Source organism: Anomaloglossus baeobatrachus, chromosome 8 (assembly GCF_048569485.1).
Source record: "Anomaloglossus baeobatrachus isolate aAnoBae1 chromosome 8, aAnoBae1.hap1, whole genome shotgun sequence".
NCBI lineage: Eukaryota > Metazoa > Chordata > Amphibia > Anura > Aromobatidae > Anomaloglossus > Anomaloglossus baeobatrachus.
This window is the reverse complement of record NC_134360.1, coordinates 22,364,966-22,387,148: the sequence shown is the minus strand read 5'-3', so window position 1 is coordinate 22,387,148 and position 22,183 is coordinate 22,364,966. Positions and strand designations below refer to the sequence as shown.

At 43.9% G+C, this 22,183-nt stretch overlaps 1 protein-coding gene across 10 annotated transcripts in view; it reads left to right on the top strand.

Annotated features, from left to right (window-relative positions):
- Positions 1–22,183, top strand: part of CADPS (calcium dependent secretion activator) — a 657,127-nt gene that overhangs the window by 223,150 nt on the left and 411,794 nt on the right. For all 10 annotated transcript variants that reach the window (XM_075321362.1, XM_075321365.1, XM_075321364.1 and 7 more), the window contains exons 2-3: positions 2,564–2,677; positions 10,404–10,736. In XM_075321362.1, coding sequence (XP_075177477.1) covers positions 2,564–2,677; positions 10,404–10,736 — 447 coding nt within the window. The remainder of the gene's footprint in view (positions 1–2,563; positions 2,678–10,403; positions 10,737–22,183) is intronic.

Below are 22,183 nucleotides of genomic sequence, written 5' to 3'. Positions count from 1 at the left end.
TTTTTGCTTCTGACGTGACCTCTTGGCTCCTGACCCTCGTGCTTCCACCTGTTTACGGCTTGCTCACTCCCCTGTTCAGACGTCACTTCCTCGTTAAGACTAAAGGCCCCGTTACACACAACGACATATCTAACGATATATCGCCGGGGTCACTGATTCCGTGCCGCACCTCCGGCATCGTTAGCGACGTCGTTGCGTGTGACACCAACGAGCGATCGTTAACGATAGAAAATACTCACCAAATTGTCCATCGTTCATTTTCAAAAAATCGTTGATTGTTGAGGACGCCGGTTGTTCGTCGTTCCAGAGGCAGCACACATCTCTACCTGTGACACCTTGGGAACGACGAACTACAGCTTACCTGCGGCCGTCGGCAATGAGGAAGGAAGGAGGTGGGCGGGATGTTCGGCCCGCTCATCTCCTCCCTTCCGCTTCTATTGGGCGGCCGCTTAGTGACAACGCTGTGACGCCGCACAAACCGCCCCCTTTAGAAAGGAGGCGGTTCGCCGGCAACAGCGACATCGCTAGCCAGGTAAGTCCGTGTGACGGCTCCTAATGATATTGTGCGCCACGGGCGGCGATTTGCCCGTGACGCACAAACGACGGGGGCGGGTGCTTGATGTCTAACGGACTGATTGATCACGGTTTCTTATAATATGTCTTAAAGGGATAGTGTTCCCTTTTCTTAAAGGGATGGCGAATCTCTAGGATAGGTCTGACCTGTGGGACCTTCACAAAAGCAGAAAATCACTTCTAAGAGACCACAGTCTAGAGGTCGGACTCCCCACGATAATAAGGTGATAGCATATCCCGGCAATACGCCATCACTTATAATATAACAGTATCCCATCAAGTTTGCAAAATAATTCAATTATTCAAGTTTTCGAGTATAATTGAATCAATAATGTCAATTATTTGCATACGTGTGGCTGTAGCAGCTCATGTGCAACCCGTGGACCTAGATGAGGTTTTCAGCTCTGTAGAAAAAAAAACCGTGCATAAAAAGTGTTTCCTTTATGAAACAGTATATTTTGGAAAGGAAACAGTTAATATATAATTCTTCAAGATTGAGAATTTCCAGACACAGGAGATAAAATCTTGCTGATCAGTCCCTTTATTAAATAGAGGCTTCTGCTGCAGCAGGTTGTCTTACAGACAGATTCAGCCAAAGAAGGGGAAAGATTAACGTATGGTTAATTTTTTTTAAAGTCCTCCTTCATTTTTGTTCACCTGATTTTCATTTTATGTGATTGTTTGTAGTCTCCAGATGTTTTCAGTATAGTAGAGGGGAGAGGTTCCTACTTCAGCAGGTTGTCTTACAGCCAGATTCATGGCAAGATGGCGAAAGAGGAGTACATGGTTGATATTTTTTAAAAGTCATCCTTTTTTTGTTCACCTGCTGTTCTTTTTATGCTATTGTTGTCAGGGTTTGTAGTCTCCAGATGTTTTCAATATAGTAGCGGGGAGATACTTCTGCTTTAGCAGGTTGACTTACAGCCAGATTCAGAGCAAGAGGGTGACAGAGGGTAACATGGTTGATATTTTTTAAAGTTGTCCTTTTTTTGTTCACCTGCCATTGTCAGCAGGGTTTGTTGTCTCCAGAGTTTTCAGTATAGTAAAGGGGAGAGGCTTCTGCTTCAGCAGGTTGTCTTACAGCCAGATTAAGGGCAAGAGGGTGACAGAGGAGCACATCACCTGCCATTGTCGGCAGCATTTGTAGTCTCCAGATGTTTTTTGTGAAGCAGAGGGGAGAGGCTCCTGCTTCAGCATGTTGTCTTACAACCAGATGCAGGGCAACAATGCAAAAGACTAGTGCATGGTTGATCTTCTAAAATACAGAAAGATGTTTTTATATATTTGTATATAAAAGCTTATGGGCCCAATTCTTTATTGCATTTTGCAATATTTTTATCTAGTTTTTTTTGTTCTTTTTACCTTTTTATTTGCACCTTGTTCTGCTTTTAATCTTAATCGGCACATGTTTTTTAAGTCTACCTTGTTTGTTTACCTTTTTTTGTGTTTGCTATTGTCAGCTGGGTTTGTAGTCTCCAGATCTTTTCATTACAGTAAAGGGGAGAGGCTCCTGCTGCAGCCAGTTGTCTTACAGCCAGATTCAAGTCTGGGAAAAGAAAGAGGAGAGCATGGCTGATCTTTTAAATATAGAAAGAAGATTTGTTTATCTGTTTCTTGTAGTTAATTGTAACATGAGACAAAATAGGAAATTATTAGAGGAATTTGTTGCAATATTTTCTTTTATTGTTTGTGACAATTTTAGTGTTCCTTAGATGGAATAAACCAGAAACTGTCTGGTGGCGGTGTGCCACTTTTCTGCTACCCGTGCTCTCAGCAGTTAATTGCCTATTGTGGTTGGCATACGGAGCATCCTCACAGCTGGCACAGGTTTGGTAAATCACGTTTGCCATGCCTGATCTGACATTTGGAAGCTACGTTGATACAATGCATTGTTATTGTGTAATTTTTTTTTGAACGTACACATTTTAGTCAATTCTATAAACATCTCGGTAATTGTGCTCTGACTCTTTGTATCTCGTGTCTTTCACAGATCAGTAAACAGCAGCTTCAGACAGTGAAGGATCGGTTCCAGGCCTTCTTTAATGGAGAAACGCAGATTGTAGCGGATGAGGCTTTCATGAACGCTGTGCAGAGTTACTATGAGGTAAGACATTGCAATATATTATCACTGCAGTTCTACAATGTTGCTGTCATCTATCATTAAAGGGGTTGACACATTAGACTAGGGCGATCAGGCTATTATCTTGATCCCACTAACGACTTTTGGGCAACCAGCGGATTTTCCCATAGAAACGCCAGCCAGCGACTATTCCATAGAAAATGTTACATTACATGGTGGTTATTAGAAAATAATGCAAGGACAGATCAAGTCTGACAGAATTCAGATAAGCTCTATGTTCATGGCGGAGTGGAGTCCCAAGCCTGGGACCCAGCTTTAAGGTTTGTCTTGATAAGATAAATTATCTAATAAATATGACAAGGTGACTCTGTTAATCCTGTCACACTCTACACAGTAAAGCTGGAAACGTAGTTGTAGACTACATCAAATTTCAGCGTACTCCATATCATGATGTGACTGTAGGATAATGAGGGATAGGGGCTCCTCTGCTGACCCTCATACTAGGGGAGCCTAGGCTATCTCTAACCTCAAAGTTACTCCTGATGGTGGAAATGCTTAAGTCTCTTCTGGCTGACTGCATTCCCAAGCCAGGGACCCAGCTTTAAGATGTATGTATGTCTTAATATGATGACTTTTGTCTTGATAGGATAACCCCTTCAAATTCCATGCCCTCTGATAAATATGACAAGGTGACTCTGCTAACCCTGTTACACTCTACACAGCAAAGCTGGAAACGTAGTTGTAGACTACAGGAAATTTCAGTGTACTTCATACCACGATGTGACTGTAGGATAATGAGGGACAGGGGCTCCTCTGCTGACCCTCATACTAGGGGAGCCTAGGCTATCTCTAACCTCAGAGTTATTCCTGAAGGTGGAGATGCTTAAGTCTCTTCTGGCTGACTGCATTCCCAAGCCAGGGACCCAGCTTTAAGATATATATATGTATGTATGTATATATATATATATATATATATATATATATATATATATATATATATACTGTATATGTCTTAATATGATGACGTTTATCTTGATAAGATAACCCCTTTAATTTCTATGCCCTCTAATAAGGTGACTCTGCTATCCCTGTCACACTCTACACAGCAAAGCTGGAAACGTAGTTGTAGACAACAGGAAATCTTAGTGTACTCCATGTCACAATGTGACTGTAAGATAATGAGGGACAAGGCTCCTATGCTGTCCCTCATGCTAGGGGAGCCTAGGCTATCTCTAACCTCAGTATTACTCCTGATGGTGGAGATTCTTAAGTCTCTTCTGGCTGACTGCATTCCCAAGACAGGGACCCAGCTTTAAGATGTATATATGTCTTAATATGATGACTTTTGTCTTGATAGGATAACCTCTTTAAATTCCATGCCCACTGATAAATATGAAAAGGTGACTCTGCTAACCTTCTCACACTATACACAGCAAAGCTGAAAATAGGGATGTAGAAAACAGGAATTTTTAGCATACTCCATGTGCATTGTGATTGTAGGATAATGAGGGACAGGGGCTCCTATGCTGTCCCTCACACCTAGGGACCCTCGGCGATTCCTAACTTCAGGTATAATCCTGATGGTGGATATGCCTAAGTCTCATACCTGGCTATGTTCCTGCCCAGCTCTAATCTGACTCCCCCCTCCAACCAGGAAAGGAACGGTCAGAAGTGAGAAGGAAACACAGATAAAGACAGACAAGGGAAAACCAAAACTATGACACACTGCAAAGACACATGAATAGACAATGAGAGACTCAGGAGAAAAGCAAGAACAGGAAGGTAGCAACAAAGTTAACTCCACAACTGCACTCAGCAACATGTATCACAATCACTAGATAGTCTGAATAACAACATCTCACCAGACCAGCTAAGATAAACTATAGCTGGTATAGTATGAAGGATCAAGCCAGCAAATATAGGAAGGGAGCAGATGTAATGGCTCTCCCACAACATGTGATCAAAGGAGACTAACAGGCATACTAGCAGAGATTAACTCTTGTTAGCCTGCCTATAATAATAATATTTATTCATTTATATAGCGCTATTAATTTCATAGAGCTTTTACATACATTGGCAACGCTGTCCCCATTGGGGCTCACAATCTAAATTCCCTATCAGCATGTTTTTGGAGTGTGGGAGGAAACCGGAGTACCCAGAGGAAACCCATGCAAACACGTGAGAACATACAAACTCCTTGCAGATGGTGTCCGTGGTGGGAATTGAACCCAGGACCCCAGCGCTGCAAGACTGCAGTGCTAACCACTGAGCCACCACAAGACTGCAGTGCTAACCACTGAGCCACTGTGCCTATGAACTACCACTCTGAACTACCGAGGCTGCCTGCGTTGATTACAGACACCAGAGAAGTTATTAGGCAGAGTGTCAGAATCTGCAGATTGAACAGATCCTGATGCCGCCATGACAGTTGGCGAAGTTTGTAAAAATCTCCGCGTGACACTTCATAGGCCAGTGTAAAACCCACAATATTTCAGGATTATTTTACATGGACAGGACAAATATGAAATGCAAAAAACACCAGCAGTTTATGATCCATGGTTCTAAATTAATAAGCTGAAGTACTTTCCTTAAGGTTTTTATAAAAGACAAATTAAATTATTAAATAAACCCCAATCTACAGCTCTAATAGTAGGAAAGGATGGGTTGTATCACTTTATTTCATATTTGCTCCCATGCTTTACTTATCTTATTGGCGAGATTACTCTGCTGGTGCTGTCCCACTCTACACAGCAAAGCTTCAAAGCGAGATGCAGGCAACAGGACTTGTGAGTCTGCTGTATATACCTCAGTAATTCAATTTGATATAGAATATTTCAGGATATTTTTATATTGATAGCCACAATAAAAATGAAAACCCTAAAGAAGGATTGGCTTTCATGTTTTTCTTATCACGCCATAGAAAAGATTCTGATTACCCTGCCAAAGTCTACACGGTAAAGCTGAAAGTTGAACTACTCCAATAGAAAAAATTTAATATTTCCAGACTTTTTTTTTTTTATATATAGAAACACCAGAGATTTGCTGTTATGTCTTATCTCATTAAGGAGATTACTCTGTCGATTCAGTCACACTCTTAACAGCAAAGCTCCCTGCCTGCGGCCATCACAGGACTTAACATTAGTTCAAGGCTTTCTTGTTGAGCGGAGATGTATCGCATACCGATATTTCATATTTCCTATCACAATTCACTCATGATGCAATATAGTTGAATACACTGTCTACATCAATACCGTCAGAATATTAAAGGAATGCTAATTAAGCAATTCCTCAACCTAAGGCTTCAAATACTAATTTCTGTAATTATAAAATGTTTGCATAGACATCAGTGCTTGGAAAAAAAACCCCTTCCATTGCTTTGTCATTATCTGTTCTCAGTAAATGTTAACCAGTCTTTGGGATTCATCTCCAGCATAAATAATAGAGAAGGTATTGTACATGGAAAGGTTATCTGCATGATGTAGTAGCGACTGATGGTCGCAGAATTGCTAGGAAACTGCTCTTAGATGTTTTATTTTGTCTTGCTCCCGCTGTTCCACCTCACTAGCACTTCCTTTTATACTCATCAGAATGTGCTGTGAATACTTAGTGAGATACATGGAGACCCGCGGATCTGTATAAAAGCAATTGCAGTAAAAACTGCGAAGAAGCCATCTGTAAAACACACTCACCTGTGCAGAGATACACTGGCGGTCTAGCTACGGAAATGGTCCGGCTATAGAATATTGTCCGGCTACAGAATACGGTCCGGCTAGGCTATAGAATACAGTCCGGCTATAGAATACAGTCCGGTTATAGATTATGGTCTGACTATAGAATACAATTCAGCTATAGAATACAGTCTGGCTATAGAATACCGTCCGGCTATAGAATACCATCCGGCTATAGAATACCATCCGGCTATAGAATACCATCCAGCTATAGAATATCGTCCGGGTATAGAATACGGTCCGGCTATAGAATACCGTCCGGCTTTAGAATATCGTCCGGCTATAGAATACAGTCCGGCTATAGAATACCATCCGGCTATAGAATACAGTCCGGGTATAGAATACGGTCTGGCTATAGAATATCGTCCGGCTATAGAATATCGTCCGGCTATAGAATACAGTCCGGCTATAGAATACTATCTAGCTATAGAATTCCGGCCATCTCTAGAATACAGTCCGGCTATAGAATACAGTCTGGCTATAGAATATCGTCCGGCTATAGAATATCGTCCGGCTATAGAATACAGTCGGGCTATAGAATACCATCTAGCTATAGAATTCCGGCCATCTCTAGAATACAGTCCGGCTATAGAATACAGTCTGGCTATAGAATACCGTCCGGCTATAGAATACGGTCCGGCTATAGAATACAGTCCGGCTATAGAATACCATCCGGCTATAGAATATGGTCCGGCTATAGAATACTGTCTGGATATAGAATACCATCCAGCTATAGAATATCATCTAGCTAAAGAATATCATCCAGCTATAGAATATGGTCCGGCTATAGAATACAGTCCAGCTATAGAATATGGTCCGGCTATAGAATACCGTCCGGATATAGAATACCATCCGGCTATAGAATACAGTCTGGCTATAGAATATCATCCTGTTATAGAATACAGTCCAGTTATAGAATACGGTCCGGCTATAGAATACCGTCCGGCTCAAGAATACGGTCCGGCTATAGAATACGGTAGAGCTCAACTGATTGTTTTGACCCATTCTATTTAAAGATAACAGGTAAATTAATGCACCCCAAACCTTGAGCAGCATGAATCAGAGCCTGGCTAAATGATTCCAGGATCTTGTTTGTTGGTAATGCTCCCGCCTTACAGAGAAAACAGGAAGATCAACCCGTGAAGGACCAAAACCAAAGACAAGGTGATTGACAGATCTCCTGCTATGAGCGACACCTGTAAATCACCTGGAGCAGCGCTGAGAAAAGCCATCCGGGAGCAGCGCCAGACAAGTCCCATCTTCAGCTTTGGTCCCTGAACGGATATGCTAACTATATTGTCTCTGTAAAGCCAAAGCACTTCAGAGAATAATATACCGAGCTGCAATCATATAGTAAGGCTCCAATTCATGATGTCCAAGTTTAGAGAGCATGGATCAGGTGATTCTTGTTAAGGAGGTAGTCCAGGCTTATGATATTGCATGGATCAGGTGACAGGTTACTGTTAAGGACATTGTCCAGGCTTATGCTATTGCATGGATCAGGTGATAGGTTCACATTAAGGAGGTAGTACAGGCTTATGCTATAGCATGGATTAGGGGACAGATTCCCGTTGAGGAGGTTGTCCAGTCGTAAGCTTTTACATGGATCAGGTGATGGGTTACCGTTAAGGAGGTTGTCCAGGCTTATGCTATTGCATGGATCAGTTGACAACTTACCGTTAAGCAGGTTGTCCAGTCTTATGCTATTGCATGGATCAGGTGACAGGTTCCCGTTAAGGAGGTAGTCCTGGCATTTGCTATTACATGGATCAGTTGACAACTTACCGTTAAGCAGGTTCTTCAGTCTTATGCTATTGCATGAATCAGTTAACAGGTTCCCGTTAAGAAAGTTGTCCAGGCTAATGATATTGCATGGATCACGAGACAGGTTCCCGTTAAGGCGGTAGTCCAGGTTTTTGCTATTGCGTGGATCAGGTGACAGGTTCCCGTTAAGGAGGTAGTCCAGGTTTATGCTATTGCGTGGATCAGGTGACAGGTTCCCGTTAAGCAGGTTGTCCAGGCTTCTGCTATTGCATGGATCAGGTGACAGGTTCCCGTTAAGGAGGTAGTCCAGGCTTTTGCTATTGCATGGCTCAGATGACAGGTTCCCGTTAAGGAGGTAGTCCAGGCTTTTGCTATTACATGGATCAGTAGACAACTTACCGTTAAGCAAGTTCTCCAGTCTTATGCTATTGCATGAATCAGTTAACAGGTTCCCGTTAAGAAAGTTGTCCAGGCTAATGATATTGCATGAATCACGAGACAGGTTCCCGTTAAGGCGGTAGTCCAGGTTTTTGCTATTGCGTAGATCAGGTGACAGGTTCCCGTTAAGGAGGTAGTCCAGGTTTATGCTATTGCGTGGATCAGGTGACAGGTTCCCGTTAAGCAGGTTGTCCAGGCTTCTGCTATTGCATGGATCAGGTGACAGGTTCCCGTTAAGGAGGTAGTCCAGGCTTTTGCTATTCCATGGATCAGGTGACAGGTTCCCGTTAAGGAGGTTGTCCAGGTTTTTGCTATTGCATGAATCAGGTGACAGATTCCCGTTAAGGAGGTTGTCCAGGTTTTTGCTATTGCATGAATCAGGTGACAGATTCCCGTTAAGGAGGTAGTCCAGGCTTTTGCTATTCCATGGATCAGGTGACAGGTTCCCGTTAAGGAGGTTGTCCAGGTTTTTGCTATTGCATGAATCAGGTGACAGATTCTCGTTAAGGAGGTTGTCCAGGCTTCTGCTATTAATAACCTATCTTTAGGATAGGTCATTTATCTTGAATCCATGAGTGTCTGACTCCCGCTATCCCCACTGATCAGCTGTTCTCACGTCCGGTGGCAGTTGGAGTTACAGAGTGAACCCATCTGAACAACGCCATACATAGTAGTTGACATTGCCAAAAACTGCAACTTGGCTCCTATTTACAACTAAAGGCCCCGTCACACACAGAGATAAATCTTTGGCAGATCTGTGGTTGCAGTGAAATCATGGACATATTGTTCCATTTGTACACAGCCACAAACCTGGCACTGATTGCCCACAATTTCACTGCAACCACAGATCTGCCAAAGATTTATCTCTGTGTGTGACAGGGCCTTAAGAGCGAAGCTAACTATATATTGTGAAGATACTGCTCGATACAGAGAGTTTGTATCACCATTCACCACCATTACACAATGTACGACTCTGTGCCATGTCCAGTGAGCTGTGGTCCTGTCAATCAGATGAGTAGAGGCGGTACCAAAAATGAAATTATGGCTGATCTGATATTGATGACCTATTCTGAGAAAATTAAAGAAATAGAAAATGCAGGACTGGTGATATGATAGACTAAAGGCCCCGTTACACGCTACGATATATCGGGCGATATGTTGTCGGGGTCACGGATTCCGTGACGCACATCCGGCATTGTCTGACATATCGTAGCGTGTGACAGCTACGCGCGACTGTTACCAAGCAAAAATACTCACCTTATCGTTGCTCGTTGACACGTCGCTCATTTTCATAAACTCGTTCCTTCTTCTGCGCGCCGGTTGTTCGTCGTTCCTGAGGCAGTACACATCTCTACGTGTGACACCCCGGGAACGACGAACTGCAGCTTACCTGCGGCCGCCAGCAATGCGGAAGGAAGGAGGTGGGCGGGATGTTACATCCCACTCATCTCCGCCCCTCCGCTTCTATTGGCCGGCCGCTGTGTGACGTCGCTGTGACGCCGAACGTCCCTCCCCCTTCAGGAAGAGGATGTTCGCCGCCCACAGCGAGGTCGTTCGGGAGGTAAGTACATGTGACGGGGGTTAACGACTTTGTGCGGCACGGGCAACTAATTGCCCGTGACGCACAAACGATGGGGGCGGGTGCGATCGCATGACATGTCGCCAGCTTAAGTGCAAATGGGAAAAAGTCTACAGAATTATTATTTTAGGTGAAATAGAAGGATGAATAAAAGCAGACTTGTCAGGAGCAATGAGAGATGCCTTTAAAGTTACAGAAACTTATTTCCAAGACTGATCTTTTTTTATTATCATTATTTTAGGTATTCTTGAAAAGCGACCGTGTGGCCAGAATGGTACAAAGTGGAGGTTGTTCTGCCAATGACTCACGTGAGGTCTTCAAAAAGCACATAGAAAAGAGAGTGAGAAGTCTTCCCGAGATCGACGGCCTCAGCAAGGAGACTGTTCTGAGTTCCTGGATGGCTAAGTTTGATGCCATTTACCGAGGAGAAGAAGATCCCCGCAAGCAGCAAGCCAGGATGACGGCGAGCGCAGCCTCCGAGCTCATTCTCAGCAAGGAACAACTCTACGAAATGTTTCAGCAGATCTTGGGGATTAAGAAGTTTGAGCACCAACTTCTGTACAACGCTTGCCAGGTGAGACGCCATGTATGATTTATAGGGACGGCTCTTATCCCTTTGGGGCTCTTTAATGTTTTATATCAGATCAGAATTCTAAAGAAAACCGGTGCATCCATCCTTGAGCTCGCAAGTCTTCATCATCTGGCAGGAAATGAGGCCAGAACCGCTAAACTGCTTAGTACACAGCCATTGTCTGTAATGACATTGTGTTGTCTCCACATGGTCCATTAATGCTGATGGGGGACATCTTCAGCTTATTTTCATACATTACGCCTTTATATTGCATTCAATAGCTTAATTGTTCTTGGAGTTATAAATATCTGGGCTATTCATTCCAGACGAGCTTCGGAGTGCGCCATGCGAGGGCTTAACATACCTACTCCTATGTGTGAAGAGTATTAGACTTTATGGGGAGCAATAATGGTCTCCGATCACGGGTGGTGATAAAGTCCTTCCTTAATGTTGAAGTGTTTACATCAGAACTATCATCTTTAAATTCCTTGGTAGTAACAATGGTGGTGACCCATTCCGATTACGAGATCAGGGGTTCCATAGAGTGATCATAGCCATCATTCCTTGTGTGGACAGAACAATGGAGACCCTTGCCGATGATGAGATCAGGGGTTCCATGGAGTGATCATAGCCATACATGACAAATCATTCCTTGTGTGGACAGAACAATGGAGACCTCTGCCGACCATGAGATCAGGGGTTCCATGGAGGGATTAAAACCATACATGACCAATCATTCCTTGTGTGGACAGAACAATGTAGACCTCTGCCATCCATGAGATCAGGGGTTCCATGGAGTGATCATAGCCATACGTGACCAATCATTCCTTGTGTGGACAGAACAATAGAGACCCCTGCCGACCATGAGATCAGGGGCTCCATGGAGTGATCATAGCCATACGTGACCAATCATTCCTTGTGTGGACAGAACAATGTAGACCTCTGCCATCCATGAGATCAGGGGCTCCATGGAGTGATCATAGCCATATGTGACCAATCATTCCTTGTGTGAACAGAACAATGGAGACCCCTGCCAACCATGAGATCAGGGGCTCCATGGAGTGATCATAGCCATACGTGACCAATCATTCCTTGTGTGAACAGAACAATGGAGACCCCTGCCAACCATGAGATCAGGGGCTCCATGGAGTGATCATAGCCATACGTGACCAATCATTCCTTGTGTGAACAGAACAATGGAGACCCCTGCCAACCATGAGATCAGGGGCTCCATGGAGTGATCATAGCCATACGTGACCAATCATTACTTGTGTGGACAGAACAATGTAGACCTCTGCCGACCATGAGATCAGGGGTTCCATGGAGTGATCATAGCCATATGTGACCAATCTTTCCTTCTGTGGACAGAACAATGTAGACCTCTGCTGACCATGAGATCAAGGGCTACATGGAGGAATTAAAACCACATCATCACTACTTACAAGTACTGAGCACCCGAGCATTATAGTGCCCGCTCATCACTAGTTACCAGTACTGAGCACCCGAGCATGGTAGTGCCCGCTCATCACTACTTACAAGTACTGAGCACCCGAGCATGGTAGTGCCCGCTCATCACTACTTACAAGTACTGAGCACTCGAGCATGGTAGTGCCCGCTCATCACTACTTACAAGTACTGAGCACCCGAGCATGGTAGTGCCCGCTCATCACTAGTTACGAATACAGAGCACCCGAGCATGTTAGTGTTCGCTCATGACTAGTTCCATGTACTGAGCACCTGAGCATGGTAGTGCCCGCTCATCACTAGTTACGAGTACCGAGCACCCGAGCATGGTAGTGCCCGCTCATCACTAGTTACCAGTACTGAGCACCCGAGCATGGTAGTGCCCGCTCATCACTAGTTACATGTACTGAGCACCTGAGCATGGTAGTGCCCGCTCATCACTAGTTACGAGTACTGAGCACCCGAGCATGGTAGTGCCCGCTCATCACTAGTTACGAGTACTGAGCACCCGAGCATGGTAGCGCCCGCTCATCACTAGTTACGAGTACTGAGCACCCGAGCATGGTAGTGTTCCCTCATCACTAGTTATGAGTACCGAGCACCCGAGCATGGTAGTGCCCGCTCATCACTAGTTACGAGTACTGAGCACCCGAGCATGGTAGTGCCCACTCATCACTAGTTACGAGTACTGAGCACCTGAGCATGGTAGTGCCCACTCATCACTAGTTACGAGTACTGAGCACCCGAGCATGGTAGTGCCCACTCATCACTAGTTACGAGTACTGAGCACCTGAGCATGGTAGTGCTCACTCATCACTAGTTATGAGTACCGAGCACCCGAGCATGGTAGTGCCCGCTCATCACTAGTTACGAGTACTGAGCACCTGAGCATGGTAGTGCCCGCTCATCACTAGTTACGAGTACTGAGCACCTGAGCATGGTAGTGCCCGCTCATCACTAGTAAAATCCGTTTAAAAGGGACACTACCATCTCATTGCAAGGATATGCAATTATGACTGTGGGTCTAGTGATGACATGTTATAGAGATGTTGGAAATACTCTTTAAACTGAACCCCCTGATTAGTACAGACATATGTATTACAAATGTATCACGTGGACCCCAATGGAAGTTCTCCTGATAAGTATTACTACAGTGTTCAAGGAGTTAATAACAGTCCGCTGTCTATAGCCCTCGCCTGACCTAAATTTTCAGAAATGAGAGGGCTCACAGTTTGCATTGAGACTAATGGAAATGCTGATTCCTGCGTATGATATTAGCGGAGAGTTCACGCAGAGTGCGATTTATTTATGATCTGTAACTCTGCGTGACCAGCGGGTTGATATCTGGGCCAGCAATTATCCTTCAGTAAATAGACCATGAGCCTGCCCCTGGGCACAGAGATTCACGCTCATCAGGGACTGACAGACCCAGGATACCAAAAATAGCCAGGGGTGCCGCGTCCCCGGGGACAGATTACAAGTCAAATGAACTCTTATGCATGAGGTAAGGAGTCCGCCTCGTTACCGGCATAACGAGCGACTATCTGCACATTGCATCTAGAGTTAGAGAGGATTATCCCAGGTGACATTACAGATTTCATAATATTCAGATCTCATCACTGTGTGTATTACCCCTGTACTGTGACATCACTATGTGTATTATCCCTGTACTGTGACATCACTGTGTGTATTATCCCTGTACTGTGACATCACTGTGTGTATTATCTCTGTACTGTGACATCACTGTGTGTATTATCCCTGTACTGTGACATCACTGTGTGTATTATCCCTGTACTGTGACATCACTGTGTGTATTATCCCTGTACTGTGACATCACTGTGTGTATTATCCCTGTACTGTGACATCACTGTGTGTATTATCCCTGTACTGTGACATCACTGTGTGTATTATCCCTGTACTGTGACATCACTGTGTGTATTATCTCTGTACTGTGTCATCACTGTGTGTATTATCCCTGTACTGTGACATCACTGTGTGTATTATTCCTGTACTGTGACATCCCTGTGTGTATTATCCCTGTACTGTGACATCACTGTGTGTATTATCCCTGTACTGTGACATCGCTGTGTGTATTATCCCTGTACTGTGACATCACTGTGTGTATTACCCCTGTACTGTGACATCACTGTGTGTATTATCCTTGTACTGTGACATCGCTGTGTGTATTATCCCTGTAATGTGACATCACTGTGTGTATTACCCCTGTACTGAGACATCCCTGTGTGTATTATCCCTGTACTGTGACATCGCTGTGTATTATCCCTGTACTGTGACATCACTGTGTGTATTACCCCTGTACTGTGACATCACTGTGTGTATTACCCCTGTACTGTGACATCACTGTGTATATTATCCTTGTACTGTAACATCACTGTGTGTATTATCCCTGTACTGTGACATCACTGTGTGTATTATCCCTGTACTGTGACATCGCTGTGTGTATTATCCCTGTACTGTGACATCACTGTGTGTATTATCCCTGTACTGTGACATCACTGTGTGTATTATCCCTGTACTGTGACATCACTGTGTGTATTATCCCTGTACTGTGACATCACTGTGTGTATTATCCCTGTACTGTAACATCACTGTGTGTATTACCTCTGTACTGTGACATCCCTGTGTGTATTATCCCTGTACTGTGACATCACTGTGTGTATTATCCCTGTACTGTGACATCGCTGTGTGTATTATCCCTGTACTGTGACATCACTGTGTGTATTACCCCTGTACTGTGACATCACTGTGTATATTATCCTTGTACTGTAACATCACTGTGTGTATTATCCCTGTACTGTGACATCACTGTGTGTATTATCTCTGTACTGTGACATCGCTGTGTGTATTATCCCTGTACTGTGACATCACTGTGTGTATTATCCCTGTACTGTGACATCACTGTGTGTATTATCCCTGTACTGTGACATCACTGTGTGTATTATCCCTGTACTGTGACATCACTATGTGTATTATCCCTGTACTGTGACATCACTGTGTGTATTATCCCTGTACTGTGACATCACTGTGTGTATTATCCCTGTACTGTGACATCACTGTGTGTATTATCCCTGTACTGTGACATCACTGTGTGTATTATCCCTGTACTGTGACATCACTGTGTGTATTATCCCTGTACTGTGACATCACTGTGTGTATTATCCCTGTACTGTGACATCACTGTGTGTATTATCCCTGTACTGTGACATCGCTGTGTGCATTACCCCTGTACTGTGACATCACTGTGTGTATTATCCCTGTACTGTGACATCACTGTGTGTATTATCCCTGTACTGTGACATCACTGTGTGTATTATCCCTGTACTGTGACATCACTGTGTGTATTATCCCTGTACTGTGACATCACTATGTGTATTATCCCTGCACTGTGACATCACTGTGTGCATTATCCCTGTACTGTGACATCACTGTGTGTATTATCCCTGTACTGTGACATCGCTGTGTGCATTATCCCTGTACTGTGACATCGCTGTGTGTATTATCCCTGTACTGTGACATCACTGTGTGTATTATCCCTCTACTGTGACATCACTGTGTGCATTATCCCTGTACTGTGACATCACTGTGTGTATTATCCCTGTACTGTGACATCGCTGTGTGCATTACCCCTGTACTGTGACATCACTGTGTGCATTATCCCTGTACTGTGACATCGCTGTGTGTATTATCTCTGTACTGTGACATCACTGTGTGTATTATCCCTGTACTGTGACATCACTGTGTGTATTATCCCTGTACTGTGACATCGCTGTGTGCATTACCCCTGTACTGTGACATCACTGTGTGTATTATCCCTGTACTGTGACATCACTGTGTGTATTATCCCTGTACTGTGACATCACTGTGTGTATTATCCCTGTACTGTGACATCACTGTGTGTATTATCCCTGTACTGTGACATCACTATGTGTATTATCCCTGCACTGTGACATCACTGTGTGCATTATCCCTGTACTGTGACATCACTGTGTGTATTATCCCTGTACTGTGACATCGCTGTGTGCATTATCCCTGTACTGTGACATCGCTGTGTGTATTATCCCTGTACTGTGACATCACTGTGTGTATTATCCCTCTACTGTGACATCACTGTGTGCATTATCCCTGTACTGTGACATCACTGTGTGTATTATCCCTGTACTGTGACATCGCTGTGTGCATTACCCCTGTACTGTGACATCACTGTGTGCATTATCCCTGTACTGTGACATCGCTGTGTGTATTATCTCTGTACTGTGACATCACTGTGTGTATTATCCCTGTACTGTGACATCACTGTGTGTATTATCCCTGTACTGTGACATCACTGTGTGTATTATCCCTGTACTGTGACATCACTGTGTGTATTATCCCTGTACTGTGACATCACTGTGTGTATTATCCCTGTACTGTGACATCACTGTGTGTATTATCCCTGTACTGTGACATCACTGTGTGTATTATCCCTGTACTGTGACATCACTGTGTGTATTATCCCTGTACTGTGACATCACTGTGTGTATTTTCCCTGTACTGACATCACTGTGTGTATTATCCCTGCACTGTGACATCGCTGTGTGTATTATCCCTGTACTGTGACATCACTGTGTGTATTATCCCTGTACTGTGACATCACTGTGTGTATTATCCCTGTACTGTGACATCACTGTGTGTATTATCCCTGTACTGTGACATCACTGTGTGTATTATCCCTGTACTGTGACATCACTGTGTGTATTACCCCTGTACTGTGACATCACTGTGTGTATTACCCCTGTACGGTGACATCACTGTGTGTATTACCCCTGTACTGTGACATCACTGTGTGTATTATCCCTGTACTGTGACATCACTGTGTGTATTATCCCTGTACTGTGACATCACTGTGTGTATTATCCCTGTACTGTGACATCACTGTGTGTATTATCTCTGTACTGTGACATCACTGTGTGTATTATCCCTGTACTGTGACATCACTGTGTGTATTATCCCTGTACTATGACATCACTGTGTGTATTATTCCTGTACTGTGACATCACTGTGTGTATTATCCCTGTACTGTGACATCACTGTGTGTATTATCCCTGTACTATGACATCACTGTGTGTATTATTCCTGTACTGTGACATCGCTGTGTGTATTATCCCTGTACTGTGACATCACTGTGTGTATTACCCCTGTACTGTGACATCACTGTGTGTATTATCCCTGTACTATGACATCACTGTGTGTATTATTCCTGTACTGTGACATCACTGTGTGTATTATCCCTGTACTATGACATCTCTGTGTGTATTATTCCTGTACTGTGACATCGCTGTGTGTATTATTCCTGTACTGTGACATCACTGTGTGTATTACCCCTGTACTGTGACATCACTGTGTGTATTATCCCTGTACTATGACATCTCTGTGTGTATTATTCCTGTACTGTGACATCACTGTGTGTATTATTCCTGTACTGTGACATCACTGTGTGTATTATTCCTGTACTGTGACATCACTGTGTGTATTATTCCTGTACTGTGACATCACTGTGTGTATTATCTCTGTACTATGACATCACTCAGCTGTAAACTGTTTTATAATTGTGGGAATAATGCAGACAGTCGTGTCACTGTCATGGTCTTCTATCTGTTGCAAAGTTTAGTGACATGTTCTGGGTCAGAGTCTCACTTTACCTTGTGACACTCTGCTGACTAAATTAGTTCCCTTTCTTTTGGTTCGGAGAGGGTTAGTCTGTTTACCTTCCAGCAGCTCCTGACTTCTGGTCAGGTGTTTCCGGTTTGGACCACGCCCAGGTCCTATATATGCCCTCTACTTCCACCAGAGGGTGTCGGTTATTTGTCGGTGGGATTGTTGACTTATGTTCTTGCCCCTTCCCCATGAGTGGTGGGTTGTGGAGGGGGGGGTGTTACCATCAGGGACAAGAACAGGAGATAGGGAGGCATTGGGTGCCCAGACCTCGCAACCTTTAAGTGTACATCTGGGTAGAGAGAAAGCTTAGGGTACGCTTAGTCTGACGGCCAGCGTAGGGGCTCTCTTCCAGTCATCCCATTTACTGTCACTTTTATGAAAGTCACAGCCATGGTTAGTAAACTGTGATATAATTATGGGAATAATGCACACAGTCATGTCACAGCCGTGGTTAGTAAACTCTTTTATATAATTATGAGTATAATCATAGCCGGCTTTACCTATGTGCGAATGGTGCGGTCGCACAGGGCACCAGCAGGCCGACAGCAGAGGGGGAGCCCAGGGAGCAGAGCTGTTTACTTTCACTTTGCTGCTCCTAATGCACAGGCTTCAGCAGGGAGGGACCCCCCCCCCCTCCCCTCCGCTCTGCATACTGTAGGCTCCCTGCACAGGGTCCAGCAGAGAGCGTCCCCCCTCTCCCCTCCGCTCTGCGTACTGTCTGCTCCCTGCACAGCATCCAGCAGGGGGCGCCCTAACCTGCTCTCGGCTCTGTGTCCTCTCTCCTCCCGTCTTTACCAGTTTCCTGGAAACTGGGTACAAAATCAGTAGAGGGGGCACCAAAGGGCAGTTTTGCACAGGGCACCGTTCAGGCTAAGGCCGGCCCTGAGTATAATACACACAGTCGTGTCCCAGCCATGGTTAGTAAACTGTTCTGTAATTATTAGAATAATGCACACAGTCATGCCATAGTAAACTGTTATATAACTCTCATATACAAAACTGGTTTCATCAGACATGATACTGGTGCATGTTTTTCCTTGCACTAGATCTTGAGTTATTAATTGACAGACGACTCTCCCCGTTGAGGATCTGATCCGTGCAGACTCAGACGCAGATAATCTGAGCAGATTTCTATGCTGCGGAGCTGCGCTCCTCCTGCACGAAACAGTAAACTCGGCTCCAGATGTTGGCGCTGAGCCAAACCAAAGGCAGAGATTACCGCGAGGTTTTAGGCTCATACCGGCATCGCTAAGACCTCTTTTGACTTTCATCTCTATATTTATATTCGTCTTTAAACTGCTAATTTGCCTCCTTGATGCCGTCCTGGCCCCTGCAGACTGCGGAGACTTCTGCATTAAGATCTGTCTTGGATTTAGGGTAATTCTTAATTTCTCCACCATTGTTCTGCCGTCCCGATTAAGGTCACTGCAGCCTCAGTCAGGACATAAATAAAAGATTTCCGAGGCCGGTATCCTGATAAATAATAAATAGGGGCACATTATGGAGGATATTTTTACATATTTTATTTATATCATTATTCGGTTTTCGCCATATGTGGGATCAGCTGGTGGAAGGGTAGAACCGGGGTTAGGTACAGTGTGAAGGCAGCCGACCTCGGAGCAGAGACCGGCAGATCCACTCTCAGACCATCGCGTTTGAGTTGAATTTCCGGAAATTCACAGTTTCCTCATCCCAAACATTTTGAGACTTGATTCATGATTCAGAAAGGAAAATGATGCCTGGCACCATTCCACATACTAATGAAGCATCGGAGAAGCAGAGAGCAGGAGAATGTGATTTTGTATGGACCTCTCTCCTGTAGAGTGTAAGCTTTTATGGTCAGCTATGTCCTCTCTCTCTCCTGTAGATTGTAAACTCTTCTTGTCAGGAGAGTCCTCTCTCTCTCCTGTAGAGTGTAAGCTCTTATTGTCAGTAGCGTCCTCTGTATCTCCTGTAGAGTGTACACTCTTATTGTCAGCAGAGACCTCTCTCTCTACTCTAGAGTGTAAGCTCTTATGGTCAGTGGGGTTCTCTCTCTCCTGTAGAGTGTAAAGTCTTATGGCCAGCATAGTCCTCTCTCTCCTGTAGAGTGTAAGCTCATATGGTCAGTGTGGTCCTCTCTCTCTCCTGTAGAGTGTAAGCTCTAGTGGTCAGTGGTGGCCTCTCTCTCTTGTAGAGTGTAAGCTCCTATGGTCAGTGGGGTCTTCTCTCTCTCCTGTAGAGTATAAGTTCTTGTGGTCAGTGGGGTCCACTTTCTCTCTCCTGTAGAGTGTAAGCTCTTATAATCAGCAGGGTTCTCCCTCTCTCCTGTAGAGTATAAGCTCTTATGGTCAGTGGGGTCCTTTCTTTCCTGTAGAGTGTAAGTCTTTATGGTCAGTGGGGTCTTCTCTCTCGCTCTCCTGCAGAGTGTAAGCTCTTATGTTCAGTGAGGTTATCTCTTTCTCCTGTAGAGTGTAAGCTCTTATGGTCAGTGAGGTTCTTTCTCTCTCTCCTGTAGAGTGTAAGCTCTTTTGGTCAACAGGGTCCTCTCTCCTGTAGAGTGTAAGTCTCTATGGTCAGTGGGGTCCTCTCTCTCTCTACTGTAGAGTGTAAGCTCTTATGGTCAGTGAGGTTCTTTCTCTCTTTCCTGTAGAGTGTAAGCTCTCATGGTTAGCAGGGTCCTCTCTCCTGTAGAGTGTAAGTCTCTATGGTCAGTGGGGTCCTCTCTCTCTCTACTGTAGAGTGTAAGCTCTTATGGTCAGTGAGGTTCTTTCTCTCTTTCCTGTAGAGTGTAAGCTCTCATGGTTAGCAGGGTCCTCTCTCCTGTAGAGTGTAAGTCTCTATGGTCAGTGGGGTCCTCTCTCTCTACTGTAGATTGTAAGCTCTTGTGATCAGTTCGGGTCCTCTGTCCTGTAGAGTTTAAGCTTTTATGGTCAATAGGATCCTCTCTGGTTGAGGCACATGTGTTTTTATGCAGCGTAGAACTTTTGTGTGCCCATCATCAGACAAAGGAAAGTAGACAGGACACCATGAGAGACGCAGAGAGGGAAAGCTTTGCTAAAGCATTCTGAAATGCAGGAATTGAGTGGCACCTCATGACTGACACTCACATAAGCGGCAATAGAATAACAAAAAAAATGACACTTTTCTTGTATTAGTCCGATATACAATCGCGGAGAAATCAAGCTTTGAAGGCAAATGCAAATTTGCCTGGATTTTAATTGGGGGCGTGTCATTACACTCATCAGCCACACCCCCTCAAAGCACTTCTAGACTAATTTGCATGTGACTTCAAAGCTCGATTTCTCAGCGACAGCAAGTGAGATTTTTACAAAAATTGTATCATTTTTATTATTATTTTAAGACCTACACAGCAATACCACTAGTTAGATTGCAAAAACATCCCAAAAAAATCCTTTTAATTTGCCATAACCAACAACAATGCAAAACCCTAGCTCCCAACAGTATATACCTGGTAACTTTCCCTTTTTTGGGGGACAATTGTTCTTGATTTTCATTTTTATTATGTTATACATATTTTTTGCAATAATTAGATTATGTAAAAATAGAGATTGTAAGGGAACAGCTCACCTTCACGAAGCATTGATCATCCTTAGACGTTGGTGTAGGAAGGCTTGCATAGAGTATTACCCAAGGGACCGAATTATGTGGTTATTTAACTGCTTCTCTAATAACAACAGAAATGAGTTTACATTAATTGTTTGTTTTGCTTCTTGTTTAGTAGAAATCATTCCGGTGACAAAGAAAACATCTAATGCAAAGAAAATCAATAATGTAACATTACAACATAGAATATTGGTATAAATCCGCTTAGCGTAAAGCACCAGTTTAAATATATGCAGAAGCTAGAGTTCATACAAAATATATATGTATATTTTTTTACAATGCAGAATATTAGCATTGATACACTTAAATGATTATGTATAAATGTTGCAGCAGATTTGGGTGTGCTGATTCATAGGCAGGCTTTTCTGCTGGTCTGCGAGCTACTTTGATCATATGTTGTGGGAGAGCCAATCACATTTGCTCCTCTACTATTTATACTGGTTTAAACCTTACGCCCATGCCAGCTAAAGTTTATTTTATGTTGACCTGTGAGATGTGGTGTATCAGACTTACGGATGAAAGTTGTGCTTTTTGCTTGGTGCGGTTGCATTTACCCCTGTTGTTTTGTAGCTTCCTTCCTGCTCTTGTTTTTCTCCTGAATCTCATATTGACTTATAAAATTGGGGTGTGTGTGCTGTGTGACAGAGTTTTGGTTTTCTCTCGTC